This window comes from Arvicola amphibius, chromosome 3 (genome assembly GCF_903992535.2).
Source record: "Arvicola amphibius chromosome 3, mArvAmp1.2, whole genome shotgun sequence".
Lineage (NCBI taxonomy): Eukaryota > Metazoa > Chordata > Mammalia > Rodentia > Cricetidae > Arvicola > Arvicola amphibius.
Window position 1 is genome coordinate 169,538,515 of NC_052049.1, and position 14,547 is coordinate 169,553,061.

Genomic DNA, 14,547 nt, shown 5'->3' on the forward strand with positions numbered 1-14,547 from the left:
TTCATTCCAGTGGTGTCTAATTAGCTTTCTAATTCAGTGTCTAGTCTATAATGGAAATAAAAGATAAATATGTTTTGGTCTGTGTTTTCAAAGATTGGTGAAAGCTTGGCTAGTACTTTACAGCAGTAATCCCAGGACTTGAGGCTGAGGCAGGAAGGGAGTTCAAGGCCAGCTTGAGCTATGTGGCAAGACCCCACCCCCTAAAGCAAGCAAACAAGTAGAGCTATTGAAGACAATCAGGTATGACTATATGAATCTCAGTGTAGTTTGCACAACCAGAAAGGCTCAGAAGCAAGCAAGGAGCTCTTGAAAGGGACTAATGAAGGAGTCCTCATTTTAGATATAGTTCTCATGACCGCCTTCTTGTTCTGTGACATTGCTAGCCTTACATTCCTATGTAAGCATTCAGTATATGTCAACAGTTTGTTCAACCAGATCTAGACAAAACACTGTAAGATATGATTGATAAGAGACGTGTTAACGGAGTTTGGTGATGCGTGTAAAGTAACCCTGCCACCTAGAAACTGCAACAGGAGCGCAAGCGGGAGGTCAGCCTGACTGCACACTGGAACCTCACTTCAAAAACTAGCAAAGGGGTGGCGGGGGGGGGGGGCAGACACAGATGTCTCTTTATTGATACTGACTCATATTTGTTTCAAGCTCTGACACAGACCTTAGAGATGAGAGAAAACTTCCAGAAGCAATTGCAAGAGATCATGTCAGCAACCTGCATCGTGAAGACGCCTGCGCAGAGGACTTGCCTGTCAAGAAGCAGTTGTAATAGTGCTTCTTCAACTCCTGAAAGTGCCCGCTCTGCTCGGAGTGGACGAAGTCGAGTCCTAGAGGCACTCAGGTTTGTGCTTGTCGGGCATGGGTTCAGAGGACGAAAGCTCCTGAGTGAGGCACCTGGTCACTTGGATTAGTGGGCTAGGCTACACCAATTGTTGTTATAAATTTTTAAAATAAAGCAGAAATTTAGACTCTTAAGAATTGTGAAGGGGTTTATGTTGGGACTTTAACTCAGACAGTGTGTGTTAATATCCCATTGTCATCATAGTCTCACCCTCTGCTGGCTGGGTGTTCCTCTCTCTTCTTGCTTAAGCAGTTGTACAGTTGTGACTTTGAGGCTTAAATTTTTAGGATCCACTTTTCCATATGATGTACACTCAGTGGGCAGTCAGTCCACTCTGTTCCTTAGCGTTAGCACTAAACACTAAGGGTGTACATAGTACTTAGAAAAGTTTTGTAAATGTATTAGTATTCTGTGTATGAGTATGTGATGTATGTACATGGTGGTGCGTACCTGTAATCCCAGCACATGGAAACTAGAGGGAAGAAGATTAGGATTTCAGGATCATCCTTCACTACGAAGCAGATGGAGGCCAACCTGGAATACATAACTAACTTTAAAAGAAAATTTAAAGTGCTTTTATTAAATCCAGTAACTACAGTTTTCTAAACATTACCATGTTTCCCTAACTTGAATTAAGGAAGATCCCATTTTTAAATGTAGCAGTTTTTAGAATTTAAAGAAAATTGATTTTTTTTTTTGAAATATAGATGGTCACTTTAAATTTCCAATAGGCTAGAAAGATGGTTAACACTGGCTGTTTTTTTTTCAGAGGGTCTGGGTTCAGTTCCCATCATCCACATGGCAGCTCAAAATTGCCTGTAATTCCATCTCCAGGGGATCTGACATACAGATATACATACAGGCAAAATACCAATGCACATAAAAGTAGAGCCACACAGTGGTGGCACAGGCCTTTAATCCCAGAGGCAGGCAGATCTCTGAATTTGAGCACAGCCTGGTCTGCAGAGCAAGTTCCAGGATGACAAGGCTACACAGAGAATCCCTGTCTCGAAAAACCAAAAATAAATAAAAGTAAAAATAACAAATCATTTTAAAAATTTCCAGTAGGAAATTTAAAAATAAATTAGTTGGCTGTGTTGGTGTGTATTATGCTGGCTTAGTTTTTATAAACTTCACACAAGCTAGGGTCATCTAGGAAGAGGGAACCTCATTTGAGAAAGTGCCTCCATCACATTAGCATGTGGGTAAATCTGTGGAACATCTTGAGTAATGATGGATGTGGGATAGCTGAGTCACTGTGGGTGGTACCTCCCCTGGGCAGGTGGTCTTGGGTTGTGTAAGAAAGCACACTGAGCAAGATGTGAAAGCAAGCCAGTAAGCAGCACTCCTCGGTGGTCTCTGTCTCAGTTCCTGCCCCTGGGTTTTTGTTTGAGTTCCTATCCTGACTTCTCTTCACAATGGGTTACAACTGTAGCTGAAATAAACCCTTTCCTTGCCAAGTTGCTTTTGGTCGTGTTGTCTTATCACAGCAGTGGAAAGCAAACTAGGATGCATGCTTAAAATCTTAGCACTTGGGAGGTAGAAGCAGGAGGGTTACCTCAAGTTTAAAGTTATATTCTCCATAAAGAGACCCTATATCAAAAAAGAAAGATGTCTTAGATTGATTTATTCAATAAATACTATGTATTTCTACTACTCACTGATGTTATGACTTGGATTCAGTAGTGACTGTTATTTAAAATTGTCTCTTTTTATTTCTTAGGCAGTCTAGACAGATAGTGCCTGATATCAACACAGAGCCCTCCCAGAATGAGCAGATCATTTGGGATGACCCAACAGCAAGGGAGGAGAGAGCAAGGCTCGCCAGCAACTTGCAGTGGCCTAGCTACCTCACACAGTATTCTGAGCTTCAGGTTGACCTTAAAAAACTGGATGATTCTCCTTCTCGAGATCCTGTATGCCGTTCAGAAATTGCTGAGCAGGGTAATAAGGAAAACTTGTTGGGTTGAACTATATGCATGTTGACCTCATAAAGACACTGGGATTCCCTGTATTGCACATGCAAATGAAAAATTGACTTTAGTACTGTACCAATCAATTGAAAAATGTTTTCTGATCCTCACATGTAGAAATTTAGGGTTAGCCATTTTACAAACATGACTCACACAATAATTCTTTCTTTCTAGCCTCTTTTCTTGTCTGTTAGGTGGTGTTTGCTTTTTCTCCTTATAATTCATTTTTATTTAACTCTCTGAATCCCACCGAGCTTATACTGTGTTTGTTCTTTGACTTGTGTGAGCTTTTCCTGGGTTCCTTTTTTTCCTGTTGTTCATACTGGGTGGTTGGTTATCTTCCTGTGCTGGATGAAAGGAAAGGCTCATGAAACCCAGATGACACGCGTGCCCTTTCAGAGTTCATTAGCTGCATTTATTTTTAACTTAGAGAAGCTGACTGCTCTCTTCTACATGCTTGGTTTTGAGGCAAGGTTGTGCCCATGCAGGTCTCCAGCCTGAGATCCTCATGTCTCAGCCTCCCAAGCTGCCGGTGTCACAGGCAGATACCACCATCCTATCCCCACCTCACCCTTCGCAGAATTCATGGGTCATTTTATTTTGACCAAAACAAATGAGAATATTCTCTAGAATTTGCTCTAAATTATATTTGTACACTATCACACCACATTTTTTCCCCTTACCCTTAGTCTTACGTGTGACTGAAGCTCCAGAACACCCAATCTCTGAAGAACCAGAAACTCCAGCAACAGATAGGCATCTAATGCCCGTGCCTCAAGCCCCCAGCATTGCTTTCCCCCCAGACAAGCCACCTGTGACTCCACAACCTATTGACAAGGTTCGTTGATCCTTGCTATGGTAATGTTGACTTTCAGTGTGGTTCTTACACTGGAGTGGGAATTTGTTCTCTCATTAGACTCATCACTACTAAAAATTGAATTTCTTTGGCTGAATTACAGTGTATATATTTGGTACCTTAAAAGAATGACTAAAATGTTACTAAAAATAGCTGTACCTGGAAATAGTTTTCATATTAATTTTTTCTAAAATAAACCTATTGCGTTCTAGATTGAAAAAATGGAGGGGAATCATACAAAACTTAAAAAACAGTATGTGTTCCAGATGTCATCTCTGAATGCTCAAGAGCGGACTGAGTACTGTCACCTGATTAAAAAACTAGGTACCAGTATTTTATATTTGTTTAAAATTTTTTCTTCTGGTAGTTTTCTTTAAAACATGCCATTATTACAACTTACTGGAATACAAATGCATTTCTATCATGTGTAATGGGGAGCCATTGAGAAAAGAACATGGTAATTATTTTAAGCCCACACATTGAGTCAACATTAAGGTTTTGATTTTATACAGATCTAATCTACATCTAAAATTACTAGGTCATGGGACCTAAGAATATAAAGATTTAGCTGGGCCTGGTGACATGAGGCTCCCAGCACTCAGAGGGGATTCCTCCTCAATAACATCACTCTTATCCCTAACTGTTAGACTCTCCCTGACACCTGGGAGAGGCAAGCTGGAAGACCTGATATACTGTAGCTGGACTGCAGTAGGAACAGGATGTGGGCCTCCTGAGTCACACCTCACTGTCTAGTCAGAAGAAATAGGTGAAATTACCTTTTAAAATATTTTTTAATTTAATTTAGTATATGAAAACTATCACTCAGCATTTAGTCAGCATAAAACACCAGTGAAATGTTTTGTGGGATTTTTGTTTTGTTTTTTATTCCTTTGAAATAGCCATCTGAATCTACACTAGCTTTTTTTTTTTTTTTAGTTGTTTGATAGCTCTATAGAGTCAATATAGTCACTCTAAGAGACGTTGATCTCATTGCTAGACATAGCAAAAGAAATCATTCAGAAATGACAGGGCCAAGCATTGGTGATCCCAGCAGCTGAGAGACTAAAGCAAGAGGATCTCATTGAGGTCAGACGGGGCTGCACAGTGAGACCCTGTTTGAAAAAAAGGGGTAGGAGGTGTTAAGAGCACTGGTAGAAGACCAAGGTTCTAGTTCCAGCACCCCCATGGTGGCTCACAACATCTCATAATGCCAGTCTTGGGGATCCAGTGCCCTCTTCTGGCCTCCATAGGGACTGCGCTTCTCTGCTACAGAGATACACATGCAGGCAGAACACACATACACATGTGTAATAAAAATAGTGTTTTTGTTTTAAGTAAAGAATGGGACTGGGGGTAGTGTGACTCAGTGTAGAGTACTCGCTGCATGCTTACAAGGACCTGAATTTCAAGTGTGCATGAGTCAGCACTGGAATTTTGATTATTATAAAACCTTAATCTGCATTTCAGATCACTAGGTCATGGTATGCTAAAGGCAAGAATGAGGGGGTGATAATATGAAGTGAATGTTACTTTTACATATCTATATGTCAACGTTTTTTATTAGGTTGTTTATTTTATATAAGTAATTTTTAAGCACAGTTGAGATGACAATGATCTTCTAGAAAGATGGTAAGAAACCTAGTAGAGGGTTTTCCTGTGTGTTCATCAATTGTTTTCTCTACACAAGGTGGGCTGGTGATTGAGAAGCAGTGCTCAGACCCCAGGTGCACACACATGGTTGTGGGGTACCCATTGCGCAATGAGAAGTACCTAGCCTCAATGGCAGCTGGCAAGTGGATACTTCATCGCTCCTATTTGGAAGCTTGCAGGACAGCGGGGTGCTTTGTGCAGGTGTGTATTCACATGCTTAGGAAGGGCCATTCTCTTGGGAATGTCGTACAAGATCCCTGATCATACAGTTATGCAGGTAATTTAAATGACTACATGTAGCCACCAGGTATAAGGATCTCAGCAACAAAACAGAGTTTACAGACTCAGGTTGCTTTAGTCACTTTCCTTTTTCTTAAATGTTTTGCGTGGCATACAAAAAGGAGTTTCATTGTGGCCTACTAACTTTTTGTTATCTAATTTGTCAGTGTTTTTTATTGAACTTATATTAACATGACATCAAGATATCTCATTGTAAGCCCTTTTTTACTGTTAGCTCTTTATATACTAAACTGATTATCACAAACAGGCCAGCACAGTAGTATCTACCTTGTAGATCCTGAAGTTTCCAATCTGAGTTCCTTGAGAATTGTTTTAGTTCATGCCTTCTCTGCCTGTGTTCTCATGAAGCCAAATATCTTGAATATTAATAAGTTGCCAAAATACAGCTCTCTGGCCACAGGGTTTGATTCTGGGAAATGAATTTCTGGTTTTAATTAAAAGCCAGCTGTACTCGATTCTTAACATAAAACTGAATGAATCTGTATTTGTTCACAAAATGTTTAGCGTTCTCTATATGTAACAGTTGAACATCCAGCTTTGATCTTAATAGACCAAAGACTTCTTAGGCCAGAAACCTGTACAGAGCACAGTGTTCTCTGTTAGAGGAAACAGAAGTTCACTGGCCTGATTTTCTAGGAAGAAGACTATGAATGGGGCAGTAGCTCCATACTTGATGCTCTCGCTGATGCCACTGAACACCAGCAAAAACTGGCACTTGCAGCAATGAGGTGGAGGAAAAGAATCCAACAAAGACAAGAGTTGGGCATTGTTGAGGTATGGACATACGTACTTACATGACGACTGCATAGACACTACAAATAGGGTTCACTATTAGAACTTTTGTTTTGAAGAATATGCTTGACCAAGTAATTCTAATTATCTTTTATTCCTTAATTGATATTTTGTTGTGCATTCTATGTTGAGCTAAAATTTGTGTTGTAGCTGTGCAGGTGCCACATGCTTTTAATTCCAGCCCTTGGGAGACAGGCAGGAGGATGTCTGTGAATTCCTGGGCTCTGTACAGAGATCCTATCTCAAAAAACAAGAGTATTATGTTGCATAGTGAGATATGGGTCTTCTAAATGTAGTTTGTCTCTTCAGGATGTAGCATCTGGAATAATTCTAAAATGGGTGCACAGATTTCTCCCAAAGGAGTCTGAGACCCAAAGTCTGTATCCTTTGAGTAAGAATATTATTTCCTTAACCTTCAATTTTTAAAATTTTGGTTCCACATACAGAGAAAAACAAATTATTTGTCCTTCTTGGTCTGGCTTACTCAAACGATGATCTCCAGTTCTATCCATTTCCCAGTGGATGACATGATTCCATTCTTTTTTATGACTAAGTAATACTCCATTATATGTACTATATATTATATGACAGCTTTAAGCAATATATAAGATTCCTCTTCCCCCCCCACCGTCTCTGCTTGCATTTCTTGTTATTTTCTGATGGTAGCTATTTTGGCTAGGGTGAAATGTAATCTCAACTTAGTTTGATTTTCATTTTCCTGATGGCTGAAACTCAAACAATTTTTCAAGTATTTATTTTCCACATATATTTTCTTTATTTATGTGTATGAGGAGATCAGAAGAATATCAGACACCATGGAGCTAGTTACAGGCTGTTGTGAGCTGCCTGGGTGGGTGCTGGGAATCAAACCCTGGTCCTCTGCAAGAACAGTATGCTCTCTTAACCACTAAATCATCTCTCTAGCCTTTCATTTGCATTTCTTTTGAGAATTTTTGGTTTGCTTCGTTTGTTTGTTGACTAATTGTGAACAATTTGAGGTGGTTTTTGTTTTAATTACATTTCAGTCAACTGTAGGGTACTCCTGTAATCCTAGCACTTGGGGGACAGAAGAATCAATTCAGAGCCAGCTTCAACCACATTGAAACTGAAAATTAGCCTGAGCTATATGAAAAAAAAAAAAAAGAAAAAAGCTAATGGGCTAGAGAGATGACTGGGGGTAAGAGCACTTGCTGTTTTTCCAGAGGACTCAGGTTTGCTTCCCAGCACCTGCAAGGTGGCTCACAATCATCTGTAAATCCAGAGGATCCGACACCCTCTTCTGGCCTCTACAGGCTCTGTATGCAAGTGATAGACTGTGGAGGACAGGGATGAGTGATAGGCTGTGTGTGTCTGTGTCTGAGTCTGAGAATCCAGTCAGAGGATCCGACACCTTCTTCTGGCCTCTGCAGGCTCTGCATGCAAGTGATATGGTGTGGGTGTGTGTAGATAAAAAACCCATACTTTTTTTTTTTAAACTTTTTTTGACAAAAAGTTACTTATGGACATAAAACAAGTAAAAATAAATTTATGCATTACCTCTACATTTTCAATTTTTAGTATATTAAAATTGCATGTACTTTTTTTTTTAATAGGGAGCATTTAGTGGCTGGAAGGTTATTTTACGTGTTGATCGGCCCCGAGAAGCTGGGTTTAAGCGTCTTCTTCAGGCAGGAGGAGCAGAGGTTTGTCCTGGAGTAGTTTCCTGCTGTTCTGGGGGCAGGTTTGCACAGAACATGCCCAGCAAGGTTTCTGTGATGTCTCCATTCCCTCTGCTTTTTTTTGGGGGGGGGGGAGATGGGGGGAGGTGGTTGGGGGCTGTTCTTGAGTACATACTACACAGCTGAACCACTGTGCAGCAGTAGGGGATTGAGATACTTCTCGTTTTTCATTAGGTGTTACCTGGTCATCCAGTACCTTTATTTAATGAGGCTACACATCTTTTTTGTGACTTCAATAAACTGAAACCTGATGAGAGCAGAGTTTTCATAGAGGAGGCTGCTGCCCAGAACATGGCCTGCTTGAAAACAGAGTACATCGCCGATTATCTCATGCTGGTTTGTCTCATTCTTTTCTCACTTCCATTTCTTATCATTATTATTATTATTTGTGTTGGGGGGGTGGCACATGTGTGCCAGTATGAAGATAACTTGCAGGAATTGCTTCTCTCCTACCATGTGTGTTCAGAGGATTAAACTCAGGTCATCAGGCTGGTGGCAAGTGCCTGTACTTACCAAGTCATTTTGTTGGCCCCACACTTGCTTATTTCCAGAAATAGGCTTATATCTGTAGATAAACAGTCACACATCAAATCTTGCTACTAATTGATTAATAGTATGTTCTCTTGTCGACCCTTTCAGTTTTAGTTTAATTTCTGTATTTGACATGTGTAAACATTATTAGCATAAAATTTAAATATGACAGGTTTATGGAAATCTGAGTAGCTTTAAAAAGTTTTACAAGTTCTTTAAAATATCGGGCTTATAAAGAAAGCAGAAAAGCAGAGCTAGAGCGAAGGCTCAGTGGTTAGAGCACTGGCTGCTGTTGCAAAGGATCCGGGTTTGGTTCCCAGCACCCATGTGGTAGCTCCTAACCATCTGTAACTCCAGTTCCAGGAGACCTGATGCTCCCTCCCTTCTGGTCTAGCACAGACATGCATGCAAATGAAACACTCACACACATTTTTTAAAAACTATAAATAAAGCAAGTAGTGGGACTAGAGAGATAGCTTAGGGGTAAGAGAAATGGCTGTTGTGGGACTCAAACTTGGTTCCCAACAATAACTGAGACCCCCCCCCCGCCCTCTTCAGACATCATCTGTTCATGTGCCCTCTGTTTAGTTTTATGAATGAAAAGAATCTGCTAGTACAATTTGCTTTTAATGATAAAAAGTTAAATATTTTTAAGAATTTTTTAACGTGTGTGTATACACGTGTTATTTGTGTAGATGTCCACGCAGTTCAGAAGAGAGAGTTTAATCTCCCAGAGCTGGAGTTTATAGGCAGCTGTGAGCTGCCCAATGTGGGTGCTGAGAACCAAACTCAGGAGTCTGCAAGAATACTATGTGCTCTTAACTGCTAAGCCATTTCTCCAGCCCCAAATGAGTGAATTTTAAGCAGTATACTTGCTTCCTAGGTCTAAAGTTAAATAAAATTAGCATTTATTTGCACAGTTCACATTTTAATAATCTGCCTTATCAGTTCCTTTTTCCCATTTTTTATGCATTCACATAAATCAGAGCATGCATTTCCTTACTTAGCATGTATATCAACTTTAATCCAGTATTTACTGTTCTCTTAGAAGAGCTATTGTACAGTGAAATTTGTAGATCACAGTTCCATTATATGAGTCAGTTTCCCAATAGATGACCTTGCAGTCATCTATCAAGAAGTCAGTATCAAGACCATGACCATATCAGAGAGCATCCTTGGACCCTTTTCAATAAACTATCCCAGCCCCCACAGAGCTAAGCTTGTTTTATTTGTCCCCAGAATATATTAATCTTAACCTGTTTGAGAGCTTCATCTACCTGCCACTAGAGAACATGTACTGTTTGGTGGCAGGCTTCACTTGGCATAGTGTCCATGGTCCAAGTGATGGTGTATGTTAGTAGCTCATCCCTCTTTATTACATAACGTTCTGTCAGAATAGAGCGCCTGGATTAACTGCTTGTTGATGAGACCACTGAATACGTACGGGTCCCTGTAGGGTGTACTTTTCCAATAGGTAGTAGTGCAAGTCCTGGGTTATAGACTAAGTATATATTTAAGTTATGTGATCTGGCTGGCCATAAATTTGCAGGGCATCCTGTTTCTGCCTTCTAGTACTAGGATTACATGGTATTCATTATTGGGCCTTTTCTAGAAGAGATTTGGTGCTACTCTGCCCCACCATTTGGTTTTACAGTCATTTGACTTGTAGCCATCTCAAGGATTTGAGTTCAGTTCCCAGAATTCAAAAAGGCAAGCATGGTGGCTCCTGCTTATAATAGTACTGGGAAGGTGGACACAGACTCAGTTCCAGGTCAGTAAGTGACTTCAAAAAATGGGATTAGTGGGCTGGAGAGATGGCTCAGCGGTTAAGAGCACTGATTGTTCTTCCAGAGGTCCTGAGTTCAATTCCCAGCAACCACATGGTGGCTCACAACCACCTGTAATAAGATCTGGTGTCAACATGCAGGCAGAACATTGTATACATAATAAATAAATAAATAAATCTTTAAAAAAAATGGGATTAGTGTGATGGTTCAGGCCTTCCATCTGAGCATCCAGACAGGAGGATCACTGCAAATCTGAAACATTCTGGGATACAAAATGCATTCCAGGACAGTTTGGCCTACAGAGACTTTTTGTTTTGTTTTGATTTTTTAAAGATTTATTTATTATGCATACAGTATTCTCAGTACTCTGCCTGCATGTCTGCCTGCATACCAGAAGAGGGCAACAGATCTCATTTCAGATGGTTGTGAGCTACCATGTGGTTGCTGGGAATTGAACTCAGGACCTTTGGAAGAGCAGGCAGTGCTCTTAACCTCTGAGCCATCTCTCGCAGCCCGTTTTGTTTTTAAAAAGTTTGTGGTGGGAGGGTTTGGAATTTTCTGGTGAAAGATGCAGGGATTTGTTATCAGCTAGTTATGTGACAGTGATTCTCATTAAGTCCTTTACACTTTTTTTCTGTAAACAGAGATGGAAACACCTATCTGGGGGTATAAGACACACACCCTTCAATCCATATTTTAACTTGAAACCATTAAGATAACCACACTTCACCTGAGCTTTATTCCACCAGGGACTGGCAAACCTTGAAACTGAGAATGCCTTGGTTTTTTTGTTTGGTTTTTGTAATAAAAAAAAAAAACAGAGGAATAAAATCTGTTGCTTCATTGCCTACAGATTTGAAATGTGGAAATTTTTTCTTCCCATCCTAGGAATCACCTCCTTGTGCGGATAATTACCGTCTCTCAGAAGCTGCTTTACTCCAAAATAAAGAATGTGGACCAGGACTATCCCAGAAGAGGAGAACTCCTGCAGAGAACGTCATCAAACGACCTCGAGTGCACTAGCACACCACTTTTGCCATCAGTGAATGTTCTCTAGTCTTAGAAACACGGTTATAGGCTGGTGATAGTGTGCTTGCCTAGAATGCATGAGGCCTTAGGTTCAATCCCCAGCAACACAAAATGAGAAAAATTTCAGTTACAACCTGAACATTGTTGTGATGGGTTTGTGTAGTTGAAGACATATATCTAAAGGACTTTGCTTCAAAACATAATGATCCTGGGAACTTGATGCTTTTAACAGCTGAATTTGAATCACTGAATATTGACTGTTGTAATAAAAAGGAACTTCACTAGTTTGTCAGGCCACAGAGTGCCTAATTGTTTTTCTTGTAAATATCTGAAGCTGTAATAGTTTAACAAGGAGATAGATTTTGTTTCAAAATGTCTTAGTTTATAAAAGCAACAAAAGTTACCAATTGGGGTTATTTCACATTTTCCCTGATTTCTTTTATATATATATTCTTGCCATTTTACCTATTTTTTTAACAGCCTAAGCATGGGGTTTAATGAAGCTGGGGCTTTAAACTTAAAATGTGTATATATGTAAATGTATATATATAAATTTCCATGTTTGCCAAATGTGAGCACCAAAACATAAAAAATAAAAAAAACAGCAGTTCACACTGGTATTATCTGTTCATTTAGCTCTGCTGAAGCAATAAGAGATTGCCAAACTTTAAGAACTGAAAGAATTTGTGGTTAAGAAAAAAGAACATATGTTTTGAGACAGGGTCTTAACTATTTAGCCCTGTTTAACCCAACTCTGCATGCTGGGATTCACACCCAGGCAATGTTCTTTTATCTCAATCCTAGCAATATATAGAACTTCATTTTAAAAAAGAAAAAGAAAAAAAAGTATGTGCTGGGTGTGATGGCTTACACCTGTAATCCTAGCATTCAGAGTGAGGTCGGAAAGTCAGTGAGTTTGAGTCCAGCCTAGGCTGCAGAGTGAGTTCCAGATCTAGCAAGAGGGATGGATGTCAGAGGTTAGGTTAAGAGCATATATCTCTCTTCTAGAGGACTGCCCAGCACCCTTATCAGGTGGCTCACAATTGCCTATGGCTTCAGCTTCAGAAGCATCTGATGCCTCTGGGCTCCATGGAGCACCAGCCAGACATATACTGGTGTGGGAGGTTGTTCTTCTGTGTATTGCTTATATTGGTTAATGAATAAAGAACTGCTTTGAGCCTATGGCAGGGAAGAACAGAACTAGGTGAGGAAAGCTAGGCTGTATGCTGGGAGAAAGAAGGGTAGAGTCAGAAGTCCTGGAGCTGCTGGACAGGCATTGGGAACTTTAGCCCATAAGCCACTGTCACGTGGTGATATACAGATTAATAGAAATGGGTTAAATTAATGTCAATAAGCTAAAGCTAGTGGGCCAAGCAGTGGCAGTGATTTAATTAACAGTTTCGGCACTGAGCAGCTGGGAATAAGCAGCCTCCTCTCCAACAACATACAACTAAATCTAAAAGGTGACAAAATATATGCTTCAAAATATCAAAACCTAGGGAGATGCATGGCTTGGCTCAGTGCATAAAGTACTTGCTGAGCCTGAAGACCTGAGTTTGCATCCCTAAAACTCAGGTGTAGGGTTCCAGAATCTAAGCAGTTATTTTGAGACCTTATCTGAAAACCTAAGGTGGAAAGGGTACAAGTTCAACACGCTGCTCAGCACCTACATAGTGCCTACAGTCATCTTTAGTCCCAGGAGCTCCAATGTCCTCTTTTTGCTTCCATGGGGACCAGGCAGCACCCAGACAAATATACAGGCAAAACAATATATACATTAAAAATAAATGAAAAACAGCCCAGGAATCTGTAAGGATGACCCCAGCTAAGACCCTAAGCAATAGAGGAGAGGGTGTCTGAACTGGCCTTACCCTGTAGTCAGACTGATGATTGTCTTAAATATCACCATAGAACCTTTGTCCAACAACAGATGGAAACAGAGACCCACATGGAGCACTGGACTGAGCTCCTAAGATCCAGCTGAAGAATGGAAGGAGTATGAGCAAGGAATTGAAGACCATGAGGGGGTCATCCACTGAGACAGTTTACTTGAGCTAATGGTAGCTCACCAATTCCACCTGGACTGGGAGGGAACAAGCCCCTCTGAAGGTGGTTGACAGTTGGGGCAGACTGAGGGGCCACTGATAGTGACACTGGGATTTGTCTCTACTGCATGTACTGGCTTCTTGGGATCCTATTCTCTTCGGATGTATACCATGCTCAACCTAGATGTAGTAGGGAGGGCCTTGGACTTTCCATAGGGCAGTGTGCATTGCCTTCTCTTAGGATTGGAGGGGTGTGGGGTTGAAGGGTCTGTGGAAGGAGTGAGAGGAGGGGAGGGAGTGGGAATTTATTTAGATTGGTATTTTTTAAATAAATGAAAAACAATTCTGAAAAATACAGGGGGAGGAGCAGGGAAATGGCCAGGTTCTGCGGATAAAGGTGATCTTCACTAAGCCTTGACAATAAAGTTTGATTCCCCAGAATCTACAACAGAATTAACTCCAAGTTGTCTTTAGACCTCACATGTGACACCCACAGTAAATATTTTAAAGAAAAAAATCTTAAAAACAAGGTGGTGATAGAAGACACCTGACCATCCCTTCTCTGGCTTCCATATGCTCACATAGATTGTGTATTTAAAATCAGCTGAGGATGTTTTTAGTTGATAGAGTTCTTGCAGACAGGAAGCCTAGGTTCAGTCTGCAACACTGCATAAAAACAGACTCAGGCCTGTAACAGGATCAGCTACAGCAAGTATGAAGCCAGTCTGGGCTACAGGAGCTCTAGTCTTAAAACCACAATAAAAGATAAGACAAAGCATTTTGTAAGTCACATCTCATAAGGTAGAATATATAGAATTCAATAATAGCCCAACTTATTAGGCAAGGCACCTTTTAAAAATTGCAAGGGCAATACAGGAAATGTCAAAGCCAAGGAGACACTTCATGCTGCCCAGGAGGGTTAGATACACATTCCAAAACAAGCAATGGGGCTGAGAAGCAGAACCCTCACACACTGCTGGCAGGAATGAATAGTCATTTAAAAATGGTTCCCT

General features: G+C 40.5%; 1 protein-coding gene across 4 annotated transcripts in view; it reads left to right on the forward strand.

Moving 5' to 3' along the window:
* Topbp1 (DNA topoisomerase II binding protein 1) overlaps window positions 1-12,101 on the forward strand; it is a 51,436-nt gene extending 39,335 nt beyond the window's left edge. For all 4 annotated transcript variants that reach the window (XM_038323637.1, XM_038323638.1, XM_038323639.1 and 1 more), the window contains 9 exons: window positions 661-853; window positions 2,577-2,797; window positions 3,516-3,664; window positions 3,895-4,006; window positions 5,370-5,533; window positions 6,269-6,406; window positions 8,017-8,106; window positions 8,317-8,478; window positions 11,349-12,101. In XM_038323637.1, the coding sequence (XP_038179565.1) occupies window positions 661-853; window positions 2,577-2,797; window positions 3,516-3,664; window positions 3,895-4,006; window positions 5,370-5,533; window positions 6,269-6,406; window positions 8,017-8,106; window positions 8,317-8,478; window positions 11,349-11,483 (1,364 nt within the window). In that variant the 3' untranslated portion in view covers window positions 11,484-12,101. The remainder of the gene's footprint in view (window positions 1-660; window positions 854-2,576; window positions 2,798-3,515; window positions 3,665-3,894; window positions 4,007-5,369; window positions 5,534-6,268; window positions 6,407-8,016; window positions 8,107-8,316; window positions 8,479-11,348) is intronic.
* The last annotated feature ends 2,446 nt before the right edge of the window (window positions 12,102-14,547 follow it).